The sequence below is a fragment of the Arvicanthis niloticus genome, chromosome 18 (assembly GCF_011762505.2).
Source record: "Arvicanthis niloticus isolate mArvNil1 chromosome 18, mArvNil1.pat.X, whole genome shotgun sequence".
Classification (NCBI taxonomy): Eukaryota; Metazoa; Chordata; class Mammalia; order Rodentia; family Muridae; genus Arvicanthis; species Arvicanthis niloticus.
In genome coordinates, this window is record NC_047675.1 from 36,737,302 (window position 1) to 36,758,086 (window position 20,785).

The 20,785-nt window shown below is 54.0% G+C and overlaps 1 protein-coding gene across 5 annotated transcripts; it reads left to right on the top strand.

Moving 5' to 3' along the window:
- The first annotated feature begins 548 nt into the window (after positions 1 to 548).
- Positions 549 to 20,551, top strand: Mtss2 (MTSS I-BAR domain containing 2). 5 transcript variants are annotated; one of them, XM_034522300.2, is made up of 14 exons: positions 549 to 854; positions 5,177 to 5,238; positions 5,333 to 5,406; positions 6,050 to 6,134; positions 6,235 to 6,326; positions 6,410 to 6,484; positions 7,621 to 7,778; positions 8,056 to 8,163; positions 8,848 to 8,945; positions 10,766 to 10,982; positions 16,312 to 16,389; positions 16,760 to 16,936; positions 17,110 to 17,275; positions 17,473 to 20,551. In XM_034522300.2, the coding sequence occupies exons 1-14, from the start codon at positions 786 to 788 to the stop codon at positions 18,258 to 18,260; spliced, it is 2,247 nt and encodes a 748-aa protein (XP_034378191.1). In that variant the 5' UTR covers positions 549 to 785; the 3' UTR covers positions 18,261 to 20,551. The 5 variants fall into 5 exon arrangements, with proteins under 5 accessions (XP_034378191.1, XP_076772005.1, XP_076772004.1 ...); XM_076915890.1 differs by having other exon boundaries at positions 552 to 854; positions 10,862 to 10,982; XM_076915889.1 differs by having other exon boundaries at positions 554 to 854; positions 16,315 to 16,389.
- Positions 20,552 to 20,785: the final 234 nt, after the last annotated feature.

Sequence of the window (20,785 nt, forward strand, 5' to 3'; positions counted from 1 at the left end):
CTCACGAGGAAGTTGGGCCGGGACACAATCACTATTTCTACCCCCAATCCAGGTGACATCGGCACTACTTAGAAAAGGAACTGAAGGACATTTGTGCAGGAGGGTAGGACTTTATAGATGGTCTGTGGTGGACAGCTCCAATGCAGCCAGTTCTCCTCTGCGAGATGCTCAGTGCTACTCATCAGGCCGAGTTGCGCTAAGGACCGCATCCGCGGCGGGTTTTCATTTTCGTCGAGCCCAAGGCCTTGAAGGTGCAAACCCGTGGCCGCTGGGGGGGGGGGGGCAGGGGGGGTAACCGGGCCCCGCCCCTGCGCCGCCCGGACCCGTGGTGGCGCCCGCTCCCGCCGGCCCCTCTTGCCCGACCAGTCTGGCAGCGCCTGAGCTCGGATTTCAAAGCCCTGGTTTCTGGCCGTGAATGGGTCCTCGCCCGCCCGGCCTTTCCCACAGCCCCCTCCCGTGCTCCCTCCCCGCGGCCCTCCCTCCGCCGCGCCCACGTGACGCCCGAGCTTCGGCGGCTCGGATTACCGCCGCCGCCGCTCCAGTGCCCGCGCCGAGGCTGCGCCGCGAACTGCCCGCGCCGCGCCCCCAACCCCACCGAGCCATGGCCCGTGCCGCCGGCCCACGGCCCGCAACCCCGGAGCGCGGCGCGGCCGGCCGCTGAGAGCGCGGCCCTGAGGCGGGAGCCCCGGCGCGGCCCCGGAGCAGCGCCCACGGCGGTCCGGCCCCTCCCCTGCACGGCTCCCCGCGCCCCTTGCGCGCCCTGCCGCCGCGCGCCCGGCCTCAGCATGGAGACGGCGGAGAAGGAGTGTGGCGCCCTGGGCGGGCTCTTCCAAGCCATCGTCAACGACATGAAGGTACCCCGGGCGGGCTCCGGGCACGGGTCTCCTCTGAGGGACGCGTGGCGGGCAGTGGTGTCCTGCTATGGCCGTGTAGCGCTGTGTGTGTGTGTGTGTGTGTGTGTGTGTGTGTGTGTGTGTGTGTGTGTGTGTGTGTGTGTTTCTTGTCTGAGCCTGTCCTGCTGCGCCCGCCTTGCGCCCAGTGCCTGTCTGGGTCTGGAGGGTGGGGGTGAGTGCTCGCAGGTTGAGGTGTCCGTGAGGTCTCCCCTGTAGAACCCCGACCCAAAGCTAAGCATCCGCAAGCTCTCGGTACCCCAGGCCCCTAAAGTATGAATTGGAATTGTCTTTAGGACCGACCTTTAAGGCCCTTTAACGGATCCAAGGTCTCTGGGGCCTCCGCCCCCTTCCACCACAATGCCCCCACACACACATACCCCGACGCCCCAAAGCTCAGACAATGCTGTCACCACCAAAGCAGGAAAAAAATAATAAAGCAAAGAACCGTTAACTCTTTCCCCGCCAGCCTCGGGCCTCTGCGTAGATGCAGCCCCACCCCACCCCCAACCTCCCCACACACACACCAACAGCCCCAGCAAGCTCCAGTACTCCAATCTTCGGGTGGGGTCGTCCCTGCAGTCCGAGGGTAGGACTGAATCCACCTTGGGGAGGAGGAAGGCTGTGTGTTGGCTAAGCAACCTGGGGATCCATTTCAGCAACCCCCACTTCCTGATCACTCAAGGTCAGACTGAGCAGGCATCCCTTTCAGATGGGGAAACTGAGGCCTGGGAATGGCTCAAGGTCATAAGATCATGGATCCTGCTTCGGACCTCAGCCCTAATTATAAGTCTAGTAATTTACTGAATTCTCCCTCACCCCAAAAGAGGCCAGTATTTGACAGGGCTGCTAGTATTTGACTGACTAGGCAGGGAACGAACGCTTCAGTGGCAGGTTGGGAGTCGAGTGCCAGTGTTCCTGCCCTGCCTGCACTGTACCCCTTGGTCTAGGGACAGGATGGAAAACAGGGAAGAAACTAGGCCCTGCACCCCTGAGCCTCCCCATATCCTTACCCTAGGCTCTCACTTAGCAAGAACAAACGAGAATCCTACTAGACCCTGAGGGCTGCAGAACCCACGTACAGGTATACCTTACCCAAGGGCTCCAGAAAAATGCTTTAGGAAAGTGGTGCCTTGCAGAGAGACACAAAATTGGGGCTCCCCTCATGGTACTGCTAAGGAGCACCCCCAGTAAGGGGGGGCATCTGCCAGATATTTGCCCCCTAAAAAGAGGCCTGAAACCACACTGGCCTGGGACAGCATGTCAGCGCCTTCCCATAGTTCTATACTTTCCCTTGGGACACACACACACACCCCTACCCCTGGCACCTCCACCTGAGGACCTCATCACTGGCCCTCAGCATACTTTTCTCGACTTGTAAGCATTATCTCTTGGTGCCAGCATCCCTCTCTGAAACTGGGTAACCCAGACCACCTCCCCTAGCTGGCACTCCTGGGCTGGCAGAGGGTGGGAGCCGCCTGCACTGCCTCCCACTGCAAACACTGCAGCAAGCAGCCGCTTCTGCCCAGTAGAGACAGCAGGACTGTGCCCTCCATGTCTGACAGTTGCAGGGAACTCTGTTGAGACCACGGGTTTCGTCTCAGCAAGGCCCTTGAGCTAAGTGACAGGCAAGATTCCTAGATACACGGGGGCCAAGATGGAAGAGACTTCACCGAGTTCCGTCATATCAAATATGCTATGCCCCTATCAATGACTTGCATGTATTAGGGACCGTGAAGGGACCAGCCACCTGCACTGATTGGCTGGACTTTAAAAGCTGCTTCGGGCTGTCTGTCTCATTCGGTGGCCACTGTCAAGAAGTTCAAGGAGACTCAGATTCCCTGGAGCTGATCCCCAGTGAGCTCTCTCTGAGACTCTGGAGTCACTAGAAGGCCCCAACCCTGCACTGAGGGATGGGCTGGAGGAAGGGTCCCCACTCAGATCTTCAACAACACGGACAGAGGGGGGTGCAAACCCAGAGGCTGAGAGGGCCCTGGAGAGCTAGCTAGCTAGCTTGCCCTCCCTTCTCTGTCTCAAGCCAGCTGAACCCAGAGACTTGAATTTGCCCTAGGCCCAGTCAGCAGAGGAAATGGGTTCCCCATCCCACGCTTTCCTGAAAGTGGGCTCACCCTAACCCAGGAGGAGGAGTGTCACACAGGCACATAGGCTCTGGCCATGGAGAAAGGGCTCTAACAGAGAGGTGGGGCTTTTGTCCTCTTAACCGGTTCTGGTTTATCCACAGCAGGTATTCCCTGAAGTCTACACACAAGCCCGGATTTTACAGCTGAAGAAACCTGGGTCTAGGGGTACATACCCAGGGTCACCCCAAAAGCCTTTTCTGAGACTAGAGCCTGGGTTGCCCCTTACCACAGCCACACCAGGCTCATCCTGGTCACATGAGCACCTCCCCTCTGCTCCAGAGTGGTCGCCATGCTCGTGGCAGACCTGGCGTCTCCCCCCCCCCTCAGTCCCTGTCACCTCCCCACATAGAAGTGTATGTAGTTGTTCCTCACCCTGCTTCTCTGAAAACAGGGTACCTTCATCCTGGTATGTCAGCTATAAGATCAGACCTTGACCCCCATCCCTAGAGCCTCAGCCAAATCAGTTAACCTCACTGAGCCTCCAGTTCTCCATCAGGAAAATGGGGCAGTAGCGAGCTTCATTTAGGATTCACTCACGAGGTGGGAAAGATGCATGAGCCAGTGGTTGGCCGAACACCTGGCCAGCAGGTGCAGTTCCATGACTAGTGATGACCCACAGGGGCTTAGAACCTGGGCCAGGTGAAGCCAACACTCTCCCTGGGGCACCTGTCATTCAGGCTTTTTTTTTTTTTTTTTTTTTTTTTTGCCTCTGAGGTTTTTTATGAACCATGGAAACACTGGGAAAAGAAGCCAGGCTCTTTTAGACTGGGGTGGTCAGATCCATCTACTGAGGGTAAACTGGACTTGGCCCCCACCACTGGGGGAAGCCCTCACTCTCTGAGACTACCAAGGGGTTACTGAGGGGAACTGAGCTTTCCTGGGGACCAGGAGAACTAACTTTGGACACCCTGCTCCCCGGCATTTTCTCACACTCTGGAGTGAGGTCTTAGCAGGCGTCCCTGCCAAGTAGCATTTAGGAGGTGTGAGGATGCCCCCCGTCTTGAAAAACCCCTAGAGGCCAGTGCCTGGGTTAGCTCCAGAGGACTGCCAGGGACAATCTCATGACCTGGTGGGCCTTTTTTATCCAGAGCTGTGTGGGTGGGGACAGCCCACCCACAGCCTCCTCTTCTTGTTCCAGCCTTGCTACGCTTCTCAAATATTTGCTTTTCCTGACACTGACTTGACTAGGCAGGAAGAGGGTGTTTTTGAGGGTCTGTGAAGCAGCCCACCTCCTTGCTGTCCCTGGAGAAGCTGGCTAGACCCTACCCTGGGGTTCCAGCCAAGCACAGCCCTCCCAGAATCCCGGAACCTGAGGCTCTTCTGTCCCCTTTACCTTCGTACTCAGAAACCTCAGTCCCAGTCAACCCATGTGGGACAGAGACTGGGCCTTTGCTAGCCCTGGGCTACCCTTCAAAGAGGAAGGTCTCCCTCAGGGCTCCCCCCAGGCCAGGGCTGAACTTTCTCCAGGCCTGGACTGCCATGAAGGGAATGCATTAGCCAGAAAAGCCCCTTAATCAGACTGGACAACTCAGTCACCAGGAGCCCAGCCTCCCTATTGGGAAACCCCCTCCTAATATAGAGCCTCTGGCCAGGCTAGGATAAAGGCCACACTGTTCCCCTGGAGGGGAAAGGAGGGGCTGGGAAAAGGTGGCTCTGTTGGCCACACAAGGCCCCATTGAGCCTGGGGCCTAGTTGTCCCAGGCAAGCTGACCAGCCTGTGTAGCAGCCATGGCCTCCCTGGGTCTGTGAGCCACCAGTGCTGGCCAGAGATGACTGGCCTAACGAAAGCAACTTCCGGGCCACTTTAGACCTTGTGTGGCTCTAATTCTGCCAGCCTCCACCTTCCATCACAAGAGATAGGGATATAGTGCCCTTCATTGGGCTGAGCCCAGAGCCAAAACTATCCACCATCCATTTTCTCCTCCATCTCCCCCAAGGGAGCATGGGTACCACCTGGTTACCAACTACAGACAGGTAAGACTTAATGCCATCCTGTGTCCTGGGTACCCTGCCAGATAGGGCTCAGGCTACCTCCTCTCTATGGTGGCAGGGCTATCTCAGAAGCTGCCCGGAGGTTGGACAATATGTGGGGAGCCCTGTAGCTCCATCTCACAATACCTTTCTTCCTCTCCTGCCTCACCACAGAGCTCCTACCCCATCTGGGAAGACTTCAACTCAAAGGCTGCAAAGCTCCACTCTCAGCTGAGGTGAGGCTGCGCAGGGGGTTGTCCTAGCTGGGGAGGGATGGATGGAGGATGACCTCACCCGGTGACCATACCACTCCACTGTGTATCTCCCCAGGACCACTGTGCTGGCTGCTGTGGCCTTCCTTGATGCCTTCCAGAAAGTAGCTGACATGGCCACCAACACCCGAGGTGGGGAGGGGGTGTGGTCAGAGGTGGGGGATGCGCCCAGTGGGCCGGGAGGCTGGAAAGGGATATGGGCCTTGGGAAGGACACAAAGCCCAGAATGGAGACCTTGGCTTCTGCTGTGATGTCATGGGGCAGGTGAGCATTGACAGGGATGAAAAAACCAGGAGATCATCCTGCTGTGGGCAGCTCAGGTAACCCTTCAGTAGCAGTTAGTGATTCTCTGATACCTCATCCATGTGCCTTCTGCGAGTTATATGGTCAGGTGAATAGTCCTTGGGGACTTGGAAGGCCCGTTTTCCTCCCGATTCACCTAGCAAGCACCTGGACTTCTGTACTTTTGAGTGGTAAAAACACAACCCAAGCCTTATCCTCTGGAATCTACACATACCTGGGTCGCAGTAGATCCAATCGGAAACTTTGCTGTCTTTTCCTTGGGTCTTTGTCCCAGCTAAGAAAGAGGGAAGGCTCCAGGGCCTGCCAGCAAGGCACCCAACAGCCCCCATGTCCCGATGGCTACAGGATTGCTAGTGATGGGGGCGGGGCAGGGGCAGCCTTTGTGGAACAGCGCGCCGCCTAGTGGCCCGAGGCCGGGACTGCAGAGGCCCCCCAGCCAGGCCCCTTCCCATGCAGCTTGCTTCCTTGCCAGGGGCCACGCGGGACATTGGCTCAGCACTCACGCGCATGTGCATGCGCCACCGCAGCATCGAGACCAAGCTGCGGCAGTTCACCAAGTGAGTGGGCACAGCAGACCACAGGGGATATCCTAGTCTAGAGAGGCCATCCTTGCCCTGCCGCAGCCCGCTGGCCCTCACCCACAGCTTTCTCCCACAGCGCGCTGCTGGAGAGCCTCATCAATCCACTGCAGGAGCGCATCGAAGACTGGAAGAAGTCAGCCAACCAACTGGACAAGGACCATGCGAAAGGTAGGGTGGGGCTTCGCGGGGTTTCCTGAACCTTTCCACAGGGACCCCTTACCATAGCTCCCTTCTTGCCCCTCCCTGCACAGAGTATAAACGAGCCAGGCATGAAATCAAAAAGAAGTCATCGGACACCCTGAAGCTGCAGAAGAAAGCACGCAAAGGTAGAGCGCACAGCGCCCCACTGAGGCCCAGCCCCTCGGGCCCCATTCTGTGAGCCCCATCCACCCTGTGAGGCACCCCCCGAGCATCATCCTGGCCAGGGGGACCCTGTCCTCCAACACAGGACACTCCCAACATGTCGGGTGGGACTGAGGGAGCACCCAGCACCCCAGACTGCCCAGGCCCCCTCCCCTCCCCTCCCCAGGAGTGGCTCGCCCGGTTGTCTTTCACACATTCTTTCTTTCTCTGTCTCCTCTCCTCCTCCCACATCCGTCCTGTAGAGCTGCTTGGTAAGTCAAATGTCGGTCCCTCCAGCTGCTCCGTCCCTCCTTGTTGCATTTGTCGGTCTCCGCCCCCACCCCACGCCCAGCTCAGGGCCATTAGAAAGAACCTATCCAGTCCAAGAACAAGAAAGGCGGTTGGTCCACCAAGGGAGGGGCCTGGGGCATAAGAGTCCCAGACAACTGCTGGGAAGGCTTCACTGGCTGGGCAGGGTGGGGGTCACAGGCTCTGGCTGCCCAACTGCCACCTGGCCAGCCAGGTCCTTACCTGTCACCAACTGCGTCCCTGTCACCATCTCCTCCACGTCATGTTCTCACCTCTCTCTGTCTCTCTCACTACTCCTGTGTGCTGCTGTTGCTGTCCTTGCGCAGTGGTCCCTAAGCTGAGTTGTGACCCATGCTGAGACACACTCCTCTTGGCTCCCTAGGCCCAGCCATAGCTTTTCTGACCCCTGTACCTCTTAGTGGCCTGGCCTGAAGCTCAGCAGAGCCCCTACCCTGCTGTCTGTCCTGCTTTCAGCCATTCCCTTCTCTCTACCTCTTGAGGTCAGGGTTATCATGTTGGGGCAGTGCCGGCATCCCGAGTGACAGAGGTCTCCAACTGGCCTCCCTGTGGTCTAGCCTACCCCAGATCCTGGGTGGCTGTACAGCTTGGTGTTGCTATGTGTGTCTGTCTGTATGCCTGTCTTCTCTGCCTGCTGGGACCAGCCCCTCCACAGCCTTAGAGTCTGCTCCATGCTCCCTGGCTCCCTTGTCCCCAACCCCACAGCCAAGAACACTACCACAGGGGTCTAAGCCGTGGGTACAGCCAACCAGGCCGGCGTCCCCAGCGCGGCCTTTCTTCCCAACCCCTGCAGGGAAAGGAGACCTGCAGCCCCAGCTGGACAGTGCACTGCAAGACGTCAACGACATGTACCTGCTACTGGAAGAGACGGAGAAGCAGGCCGTTCGCCGTGCACTGATCGAGGAGCGGGGCCGTTTTTGCACCTTCATCACCTTCCTTCAGCCTGTGGTGGTGGGTCTCTTGATGATTTGCAGCCTCCCCTGGGAAGGGGCAGGGGAAAGACCCAAGATAGATCCCTTAACCCCCTGTGCACCTGGCCTGAATATCAGGTCTCATAGCTTGTGACACTCTGGCTGAATCTAGACAGACCTTGGTTGTACATGCCCAGCCTGTGTCGGCATTGAGTATCAGGGAAGGGTGAAAGAAGAGAGGCCTAACAAGCCTGTTTGTTTCTCCAGAGTGGGTGGGCAGGTGTAGGGGCTTAAACACTGACTGGCTGCTTCCTTAGAACGGCGAGCTGACCATGCTGGGAGAGATCACCCACCTGCAGGGCATCATTGACGACCTGGTGGTGCTGACTGCAGATCCCCACAAACTGCCTCCCGCCAGTGAGCAGGTGCGGCCAGCCCTGGAGTCAAGAGCCAGGACTAGGACCAGTGAAGAGATGGTCCTGCCCTCATGTGGGGACAGTAGAAAACAGGGAAGTTTTGTGGGGAGGCCCTTATGGGAAGAAGACCAGATAGTATCCAACAACCCATGTGGGGTTTCTGGGAGCACCTGACCCAGTGTCGGATAAAATGCTCAGAACCCAATAGGACTCAGACCAACACAGGTGGACAGAAGCCAGGTCCAAACGTAGAACCAAACGAACCCCACATAGAGCTACGCACACTGTACTGGGCAGGCCCTGTGGCTGGGTACGTCCTATGTATCCCACACTCTGTAGCACACTCCCTTCAGGTCACCACACTGACTTCTCTCAATGGTAGTCTAAGCTGGCTCCAGTTCACAGGAGAAAACAAGACTCAGAAAGCTCCTGAGACAGTTTCAGCCCCCGACGTCATGGCATTCTCAGCCATGAGTCCTGTTTGACCCTTGTCTCCTGCCTGGAGCCATTTGGGGCTCAGTAAGAAGCCCATGCTAAAGTTGGGCTTGGGAGTGCCAGGTTCATCTCCTGAGGTGTAGTTCATAGTTGGGGACAGAGTGGAAGCTGTACTACCCTCCCAGCTCACTGAAGCATGACCAGATGCTCTACAGGTTAGGAGCTGCCTCTAGTGACCACCCCCATGCCTCTGTCCAGGTGATCAAAGACCTGAAGGGCTCTGACTACAGCTGGTCATACCAGACCCCACCCTCGTCACCCAGCAGTTCCAGCTCCCGGAAGTCCAGCATGTGCAGGTGGGTGTCAGGCTCTTGGAGGGAATCCCAGGAGAGTCTAGGGAGACCCGGTAAAGCTGTGTAGGCGGTTGCTCCAGCACCCCAGAGCTTACACAGCATCTAAGCATCCAAGGACTTTTCACGTGTAGGAGATATGGGTGCACACATTGGTTGGCAGGAGAGAGGGGTAGCAGCTTCATTGGAGCATCGTTGTGTGCCCGGCGCCAAGGTTTTTTCCTACAGTGAGTCCTGGTATCATTGTGTCAGGAGGGGAACTAAGACTCTTGAGTCTTGATTTAACCATTGGTCTTGGCCAGGCCTGGGACAATATGGTATGGAGTTAGAAGGTGAGGTCAGCCTGGACATGGTGATGCAAGCCGGTAATTCTAGCACTTGGAAAGTAGAATGCATGCGGGTCAAGGATTCAAAGCCAGCCTGGGCTACTTATTAAGACTCTGTCTCAAAAAAAAATATACTTTTAAAAGCTAGGTGGAGTGTTGGTCATGGTGGTGCATGCCCTTAATCCCAGCGCTTGGGAGCAGAGACAGGGAGATCTCTGTGAGTTCAAAACCAGCCTGGTCTATCTACATAGTGAGTTCCAAGACAGCCAGGGTTATATAGAGAAACCCTATTTCAAAAAAAAAAAGAAGGAAGGAAGAGACGTTGGGAGGGAGGGGGAAAAGAAGGCAGGTGGGGTGACACATGTCTGAACTCCCAGCATCTGGTGGGTTGAGGGAGAAGGAAGTCAAGGTCATCCACAAATATATATCAAGTTTGAGGCCAACCAAGGCCATATGAGACCCTGCCTTAACAAACAAAACTAAGCACGAGTCTAAGATCAAAAAGTGGGGTGATGGTTTCCAGGAATATGTATTTGGCCTTCAGGGTAAAGGACACTCAAGCCTGTTCTTGTTTCAAATTGGTCCCAGACCATTGCCACAAGCATCAGCACTTAGTCTTATGGAGATGGAGGGTGGATAGGAGTCTTGTTCATCCGTCAGTCTGGCCCTGGGGTTGGATTTGAAGGAGATGGTCATGGTTCCAGGGTCCTTAGGGAAAGCAATTAACTCAAAGTAGCTTATAGATTAGAGAGACTCTGTCCCAGGTACCCTTCTTCCTAGAATTCTGTCTGGGCACTGGGAGCTAGAGAGAAGCTGGACCCAGTGACCAGTGTATCCCACAAGGAGAGGTGAACCCATAACCTCTGGGGCATCCTCAGACCTTGAGTGGCAATGGTTGTCCCAGGAGAAATGTGATTATAAAGGAGATGTTTAGGGATGTCGCTTGGGAGACCCGTGGTGATACCCAGGAGAAAGCTAGCCAGAGGTGGAGTGCTGGACAAAAGGGTGAGCCCCCAGAAAGCCACATTGCTGAAGGAGGGACGAGGTGATGGTAGGGTAGGACCCACCTGGCAATCAACCGCCATTTCCAGACCACCATATCAGCATATGCCAGGTACTCAACTGTGACCAGACAGCAAACAGCAGACTGTGAGGAGGCAGTTTAGAAACTACCAGGCTTGTGTCTGTTCCTAGTTTTCCATGCCAGGTGACTCAGCTTTCCTACCACAAACCTAAGAACAACCAATCTAATGACGCTGTGGGAGGCAGAGGTGTGCCCCGCCCCCCTCTGAGTAGAATCACTTTGGGTCTACCCTGACAGGGACTCCCTGGCACTGAGACATGCCATCCCAGAACTCTTCAGTAGTGCCAGGGCCCAGGACCTCGTAGTCTGACACTATCTTTTCCTTCCTTTGCTCCTCATCTCTTACCCTCCCCTCTCTGTATACGCCTCTGTGTCTCCCTGTCTGGCTGCTGTGCCCTTCTCCCTCACTCCCTTAGTGCCCCCAGCACCAGTGGCAGTGCCAAGGGTGGCGGAGCCCCATGGCCTGGGGGTGGCCAAACATACTCACCCAGTTCCACCTGTCGCTACCGCAGCCTGGCGCAGCCAGCCACCACCCGCCTCTCCAGTGTCTCCTCCCACGACTCTGGCTTCGTCTCCCAGGATGCCACCTACTCCAAGCCCCCTTCGCCCATGCCTTCAGACATCACCAGCCAGGTGAGAGAACATCAGGAGGACCACGTGGGTGGGGAACAGGATCTCATGCTGACCTCAGGCAGTCCTCCAGAGGGGACGCAGTTAGCTCATGGAGACTGGTCACGTGGCCTTCCTGCTTTTCCACACTTCTGTCATTGATCTCCAACTCCATGCTTAAACAGTGTCTCACTGTATTTTAAATGACATATACCTGAGTGTCATTGTTTTATCCAAACCCAGGGCATTGTACAAACCAGACAGACAAACCCCCTATCACTGAGCTGTCTACCTCCAGCCTTAGCTATTTGTGGGAGTTTTATTATTACTTTATGTGGGGGAGGGGAATGTTTTGTCTGCATGTATGTGTGGACTATGCATATGCCTGGTGTCTGAGGAGACCAAAAGAAGACATTCGACTTCCCAACTGGAGTTACAGACAGTTGTGAGCTGCAATGTGGGGGCTGGGAAGTGAACCAGGATTCTCTAGAAGAGCAGCCAGTGCTCTTAACCACTGAGCCATCTCTCCAGCTCATGTGCAAATGATAATTTTTGAGTCAGGGTCTTAGTTTGCACAAACTGGTGTGTGTCTATGTGTCTGTGTGTGTGTGTGTGTAGGTGCACATATGTGCAGGTATATGTGGAGACCAGAGGTCAACCTTGATTATTATTCCTTAGTAACTAACTATCCACCTTATTTTTTAAAATAGGGTCTCACTGGCCTGGAACTTACCAAGCAGACTAAGCTGGCTGACTCCGCGTGTCTGTGCTTCCCCAGTGCTGGGACTATAACCATGCATGCATAGCCATGCTTCGCTTTTTTTTTTCTTAATGTTTATTTTTATTATTTCAAGCTGTGGGTAGGTGCGTAGGAGTGCAGGCACCTTTGGAGGTCAGAGACACAGCTGCGAGCTCCCTGATGTGGGTGCTGGAAACCAAACTCAGGCTCTCTGAAAAAACAGCAAGTGTGTTCTTAACCACTGAGCCATGTCTCCAGCCAACGGCTTGGCTCTTCTGTATGGGTTTGGGTCCTCACTGTTCCAAGGCAGTCTTTGCCGAGAGCTGTCTCTCAGTGCCCAGCCATTACCTCTACTTTGGTTCCTTCTGTTCTCCTGCTAGGGTTATTGTCTTCTGTTTCTCTGTGCCCCCTTTTTTTTTTCTTTTTTTACTACTACCCAAGAGGCATTAAGGCCCTTTTGTTCGATTGATTCTTTAACATTTTTTAATGTATTTATTTTTATCTTCTGTACATTGGTGTTCTGCATGTACTTGTATGCATGTGTGAGGGTTTCGGATCTCCTGGAACTGGAGTTTCAGACAGTTGTGAGCTACCATGTGGGTGCTGGGAATTGAACCCCGGTCCTTTGGAAGAGCAGCCAGTGCTCATAACCACTGAGCCATCTCTCCAGCCCCAACTTTTTTTTTTTTTTTTTTTTTTTTAAATCAGGGGCAAGTTGTCCTTGTATATTTACAGACTAGCCTCAAACTAACCATACCCCCTGCTTCATCCTACTGAGGGCTAGGATTACATGGGGTGTGCCTCCATGTCTGGCTCATTTCATTTTATGCTTGTAGCAAAGTTGCAAAAAGAATTTGGAGTCCCCAGGTCGCAGTCTTACCTCAAAGTTAACATCTTCTGTAACCACCAAACAATTTTGTTTGTTTATTTTTTACCTCCTGGGTTTTTTTTTTTTAAGAATGTCTCACTGTGTAACTCAGACTAACCTCAAACTCTCATTCTTCTTGCCTGTGCCTTCTTAACTCTGTGATTATAGATCTGAGATCCACTCCCCTTAAATACAAAGGTGAAATTCTTTTTTCCGGTACTAAGAATAGAACCCAAGGCCTTATGCATGCTAGGCAGGCACACTACCACTGAGCTGTCCCTCCAGTCCCAATGTTCAGAACAAGGGAAACCAGACTGGTCTAATAGTATCATGTGTTCTGCAGTGTTTAGTTTTGTTTTGGCTGACACACACACACACACACACACACACACACACACAGGGCTTTAGCTAGTTTCCTCCCAACTGTCCTTTTATCTGGACAGTTTATTTGTGTAGACGATTATTTATCATGCCATAGTGGGCTCAGGAATTGTCCTTTGACTTAAAATCCATTACCACTGAGTCTCAAGAATCTTTTAATTGATACATGCTACCCACCCATACAGAGAAGTAAACGTATCACAACAGTATATCTGAATAAGTCTGCAAATTGAACACACTTGTTCAGCAAGTACCAAAAACAAGACACAGCTTGACCCCAGAGTCCCTGAGTCCCTTCATTGCTACTCCCACTCCCAGAGTAATTGCTGGTTATAGTAGCGTGTGTGTGTGCGTGTGTGTGTGTGTGTGTGTGTGTGTGTGCATGTGTGTAAATATATGTATATATATATATAACTTTATAACATACTAGGTTGGGAGTATACACTTACACAGCATGCATGAAACCCAGTACCACAAAAATGTTACATATATGATTTATATGAAATCAAATAGTATGTGTCTTGTGTGTTTGACGTCTGCTCTTGGCATGTTTGAGATGAGATCCATTTATTTTACATGGAAACAGATATCATTTTCACAGCTGTATAACATACCATTGAATTAGAGTGTAATTTACTTCGGTGTTCTGTGTTTTGGGGACATTTAGATAGTTCCCTCGTGTTCTAGTTTCACTTTTGTTGCTGTGATAAAATATCCTAACAAAAAGCAGCTTAGAAGAAAAGGGAATTTACTCATTTTATAATCCAGATTATAGCCATCTCTGTGAGGAAACCAGGGTAAGAACTTCAAACAGCTAATCATGTTGACACTCAGAGGAGAGAGAAATGGACAAATTCATGCTTGTTTGCTTGCTTGTCTCAGCTTGATTTCTCCACTCTTAGACAGATTAGGACCCCACCCAGCCCTCCCCCGAGCCTAGGAAATGGTGCCACCCTCAGTGGGCTGGGCCAATTAACTCTTGTCAGCCTCAATAGACATGCACACAGGCCCATCCAATGTAGACAGTTTTTTTTTAATTAATATTTATTTATGTATTTTATGTATGTGAGTACACTGTCACTGTCTTCAGACACACCAAAAGAGGGCATCCAATCCCATCACAGATGATTGTGAACCACCATGTGGGGGCTGGGAATTAAACTCAGGACCTCTGGAAGAGTAGTCAGTGCTCTTAACCACTGGCCCTACAGTTTCTTATTAAGACTCTCTTTTCAAGTGATGCTACATTGTGTCAAGTTGACAAAGCTAACCTTCACTCTTGTTTAGTCTTATTCACAGACTGTTGTGCACATTCTGTGTACACAGTCCTGTAGAAATGGGAGGAGCAGCAGCAGAACCTTATTAACAGGGCTGTGATAGTTGTTGTCCACGCTGTGTCCATACCAGCTCTGGTATTTTATAGCTTTTTTGTTTTAACCATTTTGAGAGGTATACAGTAATAGCATCTCAATGTTCCTTAGGACATGGTAGAATATTTTTCATACTATTTTTTTTTTTATTTTGAGACAGGGTCTCACTATGTAGCCCCAGCTATCCTAGAGCTTACTCTGTAGACCAGGCTGGACTCAAACTCAGAGAGATCTACCTGCCTGCCTCTGCCTCCTGAGTGCTGGGATTAAAGTTGTGTGCTACCAGGTCCAGTGTATTTTCATACTTTAAAGTCCATTTGAATATCTTCTTTCATGCATTTGCCCATTTTTCATGAGAGAAAGAGTGTGTGTGTTGATTTTTAGAACTCTACATATCTTCTAGATATATATCCTTCATTAGAATATTCTGAGTATGCTCTTACTGCCTTTTTGGTGTCTATTTTTAATATTTTTATTTCATGTGTTATTTTCCTGCATGTGCATGCACCACTTGTACGCAGTTCCTATGGAGACCAGAAGAGGGCATCAGAACCCTTGGAACTGGAGTTACAACCGGTTGTGAGCCGCCATGTGGGTGCTGGGAACCGAACTCAGGTCTTCTACAAGAACAGCAAATGCTCTTAACAGATGAGCTGTATCTCCAGCCCCTTGAGTAGTATCTTTGAAGGACTAGAAGTTCCTAATTTTATGATCAGTCCATTTTATCTGTTTTAAAAGTCGTTGGCACTCTTGCTGTCTGCTTGAGAGAATAAGTCACTCACAGATGCTTTGTCCTGTCCTCCAGCCCCTGTACCCTCCGTTTTCTTCATCTTGCTTTGTGCCACTGGCAGAGATTGACACGTGTTGACAGTAAATGTTGATGGCGGACATCTTAGGCTTTTCTCCAACCTCAGAGGGAAAGGTGTCTGTTTCTGTGTGTCTTCTCTGTCGGGCTAACAAAGTTCCTTACTGTACGTGGTTTGTGTTGTCTTTCCATTTTTCAGTGACTGGCCGTGAACTTTCTTGCTGAGTTTTAACCCTGACTGGGTTGTTATTCTGAAGTCACATGGCTGAATGGGACTCTTAGCATCCTCTCCTCTGAAGCTTTACTCTCTTTCCTTTGGGTGGCCTTTGCTTACCACTGTCAGAAGCCTGTAGTGCTCTCCATCAGAGACAGCATAGAGACGCTGGCAGGGAAGGGCGCTTCCGAAGCTGCCTTGGTTCAGCTGGCCTGTCACAGGCTGACGGAGCTTCATCTGACTCCATTACTGACTCAGTACCAAAGTCAGTACCCCTTCCTTGACAGCTCCTTGCAGCTCCTGGACTGGACTGCCCTCTCCCTCCCTGCCGCAGAATGTCAGCACCCCCAAACACTTGTTAACCTCATCTCTGACCAGCCTTATCTTGCCCGACTGCTGCCGAGAGCCTAGCCCCAGCCCCACCCCTCCCTTGCTGCAGGTTATACATGTGTCTGTATACAGAGAACTAATGGGCAGCTCAACTGAATGTTCCCACGATAGCACTCGGGACTCCCTTGTCCCTTCTCCCCAGGGCATCCCTTTCTGACCATCAACCTGGATGCCCAAACCAAATGCCCGTCTGTGTCCTCTGTGTTACACCTTCCCTTGCCACGACACATAAGCTGTCAACTGTCAATCCTAAATTGAAGCCTTCAGATATGCAGCTCCTGGACGGGGGGGTCATGGGTGGGGTCGTGGGCAGGGTTGTGGGCGGGGTCGTGCAGGATGTGCCCTGAGATGCCACCTTCTGGCATCAACGTGCATCACTTCTAGCATAGTGTAACACACACTGGTGGGCTCAGTGTCTGTTACTCTAGGAGCGGAGTACAGGGTGAGGTACTGGATCAAACTGCCCACTGTGTGCCACCACTGTGACCAGAACTCTTTTCTCTTCCCTGCCTCCTTGGCCTGTATGCCCGCGCGGTGCCCCCCCCAACCCCGTCTGCGACCACCCCACTGGCTCACCAATGCACAGCAGAAGTCCTCCAGTTCTGCATCCTCTGAGGCCTCAGAAACCTGCCAGTCAGTCAGCGAGTGCAGCTCCCCGACCTCGGTCAGTATCCCGGGCCCCAGGCCCACCCCATGCCCTCCTGACCTGGGATGGTCACCAGAGTGGGGGTGGGGTATGACTGGGGAAGCCAGATTCAGCAAGAAACCTGCATGTGCTGGTGCCTATCTCTGAGAAGTATCCACCAGGCACTAGCCTAGGCCATAGCTTTCCATCTTGGGACACCCTGCCCCAGCCCTGGGCTGCTGGGATGGAACTATCACTGCTGCCCACCAGATTCTGGCCTTGGCTGTGATCACAAGCCAGAGGCTCCTCATAGATGTGTACCTCCTGAGTCTCAGCTACAAAGAGGGGCCTCCCTAGTCATGCGCAGTAAGGCTAAGGGTCCTTCTAACTTGCTTGCCACACCCTGCAGGACTGGACCAAGGCTGGTCCCCATGAACAACCCTCAGCCACCACCCTGCAGCGGAGGAAGGACCGTGTGGAGCTCCTCCGAGACACTGAGCCAGGCCCTACTGGGGGAGGCACTGTGGGTTCCGGTGGAGAGGAGGTACCACGAACCCGGATGTCCCCTGCCACCATAGCAGCCAAAGTAAGTGGATAGCTCCCCCGGCTAGGCCCCACCTTCATTCCCAGGTCAGTGCCAGGATGCCCAGCAGGTGGCCTTCAGGGCCTACTCTGTCCATTTTGATGGAGCCACCTAGAGTCCCAGAAGAGGGCAGAAGTGGAGAGTGAGATTTAGTCCACCATTTTCCCTACCCTCAGCATGGTGAGGAGGTGTCCCCTGCTGCCAGTGACCTAGCCATGGTGCTGACCCGTGGACTGAGCCTGGAACACCAGAAGAGCAGCCGGGATTCGCTGCAATACTCCAGTGGCTACAGCACACAGACCACCACACCTTCCTGCTCCGAGGACACCATCCCCTCCCAAGGTGAGGCTGGAGTGGTTCCCCGGGCTGAGCGTGCTTGTTGGGCCTTCACAGCCCCAGGACCCACCCCACCAGGACAGCTGGGATGAGGGTCATACAGAAGAGGCCTTACTTCCCTCTCTGTGTCTCACTTGAGTAGGTATGGGGTTCAGGGACCAACTTGGCCCTGGGCTCACCACACCCTGTGTGTGTGTCTCCAGGTTCAGACTACGACTGCTACTCTGTGAACGGGGACGCAGACAGTGAAGGTCCCCCTGAGTTTGACAAATCATCCACCATTCCTCGAAACAGCAACATTGCCCAGAACTACCGCCGCCTGATCCAGACTAAGCGTCCAGCCTCTACTGCGGGGCTGCCCACTGCGGGGCTGCCCTCAGCCATGGGGCTGCCCTCAGGTGCACCTCCTGGTGTGGCCACCATCCGCCGCACGCCCTCTACCAAGCCCACTGTGCGCCGTGCCCTGTCCAGTGCTGGTCCCATCCCCATCCGCCCACCCATCGTCCCTGTGAAGACACCCACGGTGCCCGACTCCCCTGGCTATGTGGGGCCCACACGGGCAGGCAGTGAGGAGTGTGTCTTCTACACAGACGAAGTGGCCTCACCTCTGGCTCCAGACCTGGCCAAAGCCTCCCCAAAGAGGCTCAGCCTGCCTAACACAGCCTGGGGCAGCCCATCCCCAGAGGCAGCTAGCTACAGCGGGGCTGCGGTTGGGCTGGCCACCGAGGACGATGAAGAGCAACAACTGGCTGCCAACAGGCACAGCCTGGTAGAGAAGCTCGGGGAGCTGGTGGCCGGTGCCCATGCCCTGGGTGAAGGCCAGTTCCCCTTCCCTACTGCCTTGTCGGCCACCCATTCGGAGGAGACACCCACTCCACCTCCTGCTGCCACCAGTGACCCCCCAGCTGAAGACATGCTGGTGGCCATTCGACGCGGGGTCCGGCTGCGCAGGACCGTCACCAACGATAGGTCGGCGCCCCGCATCTTATGATGGTGCCACCCACCCCTCCCTGTCTGGGCCTGGCATGAGTAGGTGGCCTGATCCACCCTTAGCGGCGGCCAGCCACCCGGAGTGGCGGCACAGCCAGAAGACAGAACAGCGCCAGGAATGTGGCACAGCCGCTCTACAGAGAGAGACAACCAGGCTGGATCTCAGCATCTCACGGGAAGCGACTTCCCTTACACACCTCGCCAGGACAGCCTGTTTTATACTTTCCTTACCAACTCAACCCTCCTCTTCCTTCCTGCAGGCCCTGCTTCATCCAAACCCCAGAGCCCATAACCAAGGGCTGGGCCTGCTACATGGGCCCTACCTGGCCTGGGATCGGCAGCTCTCCTCCTCTGGTCGGGCTGTCCTCCAGGGCTGTGTGCCCGGCACTTTCCTTGAATGCTGGCTCCCTCTTCTCCCTGCCTGGGCCCTGTCCCATTTCCTCTTGCCTTTGCCCTGCCTCTCCCAGACTCCTCTCTTTGGAGGACAGGGTGGTCATGGAGGGGCCAGGCACCCAATCAGCTGAGGATCTTTTTGTGACTGGGTTTAGGGACAGTCGAGCATTGGGAAGCCAGGCTTGCTCATGGGAAAGAGAGCCTAGAGGGAGGGAATATAGGGGCCTTGTCTCAGGGGACCCTCCAGTTCCCCTCCCCCTGTGGAGAGTAGCTAGTGGAGGTGAGGCAGGGCAGACAGAATGAGTCCAGAGGCCCATACCAGGTGTTTCAGATGTCCTGTTCTTGGATGCTTTGGAGCTTTGACTCTTGGGGTCACAGTTTCACCCGTTGCTGGGGATAAGGGCTGGAGCATTAGATGGTATGGGGGGTTGTTTTATGACTGTAACAAAATGGAGCTGACCCTAGACAAGAACTGTGTGGGGAAGGCTGGTGGTACAGGGTGTGTGTCTGAGTGCCTGAGAGAGGTGGGAGCCCCATGGTGGGCTCGTGGCCAGAGAAGGGTAGAATCGGCTCTCCCCAAACCAGGGGAAGCTACTCTTCTTGCCAGTGTCTGAAGTGTCAGTGGGATAAGGCTGGAGAGGGTAGGCCAGGGCCTCTGGCCAGTCTGTTGTGGTCTGAGTGAGCTGCAGGCCCAGCTTGGAGGAAGTCTTAGGTTGGTTTTGACTTTCTGTTTTCAGAGGCAACACCATCCCAAGGAAGTCTGCCTGGGGGCCTAGCTGGGCCTGGCAGCAGGGGCCAGAGGCAGGGTGGGTCCTGCCTCCACTGAGCAGCCCAAGTCTGAGCAAGTCAAAGCACGTAAGTGTAAGCCAGAGGAGAGATTCAGGAGGTAGAGCAGGCAGCAGACTCCAAGGTAGCATCCTGCCCGCCCCCACAGGGCGTCCAAGAGAGCATACCTTGGTCTCGATGGAATGGAGTTGGGGCTGACCTGGGCCCAAGGTCGTGGGTGCTCCAGTGCCATGACTGGTATCCTAGCAGGGCAGCCCAGTAGGTCTGGTGAAGCAGGGATTCCTGTGTGTGGATGGAGTTGCCACGGGGCCCCTGAGGCTGCTAGAGAGTTATCTCCAGGGACTGAGACCTGGCCCGCCAAACTCAGTTGTCACCAGAGCCCCAAGTATAGGGTCCAGGAAAGCAAATGGCCAGATGTGGAACCCCAAGGCACCTTCCCCAACAGGGCTGTCAGAGCTGATGGAAAGGGATGCAGGATAAGTGGGCAGGTGTGGCCCCTACACCCAGGGTGTGGCCGGGTCCTAGAGAAGGGGACTCTAGAGGATGGGCTCACTGCCATCTGGGGACTCCAGGCCCTGATGGGAAGAGGACAGGGTGGCATGCTCACCCTCCTTTTAGCCTTCCCCTCCCCCCCAGGGCTGTACATACTCCATCCCCCTCGTCTGACCCACAAGTACCCTCCTCCGCCACCACTTCCTCTAGTGCTCACCTCTTTCATAGGCCCGCCCTCGGGATCCGAGCCAACCATCCTGCATCACAGACTGGTTTGGGGGCTTCTTCACGTACATTTTATTATTTTTTTTTTCATTTGTACAGCAAAACATTCTTTTCAAATGTGTCTTTTGACTGAAGTAACTTTTCTGGTGCTGTTAACTTGTCTTTTTTTTTTTTTTTTTTTTAATTTATTTTGCCACCCCTCCTGGTTCCTACTCACCTTCCCCCACCCCCCACCCCCATCCCATCACTTTTATTCTGTTCTTTCTGCCAAGTTTGGGATAAATTCTCCTGCCCACCCCGGTTTCCATCCTCTCCTTGATTTAAATAGTCACTGCTACAAAGTAACAAATGCACTGTGAAGATTCCAGTATTAATAAAGTGGTACTGTAGTTAACACTCCCGGCCAGTTGCTCTCTGCCTCCTACCCCTACACCCTGGCCTTTGTCATCCCTGACCTGGAACTCCAAGCCAAGTGTCACTAATTTAAGTGGGGGGGAGGCGGGGGGGAGGCGGTGAAGGACAACTTGGGCAAGGACCTAGGTTGGTCTTTGATATGATCCAGTGGGGACTGTGGGGGAACCCAGAAGGAGCGAACAAATATGGTTAAGAGGCACCTGGACACCTCAGCAG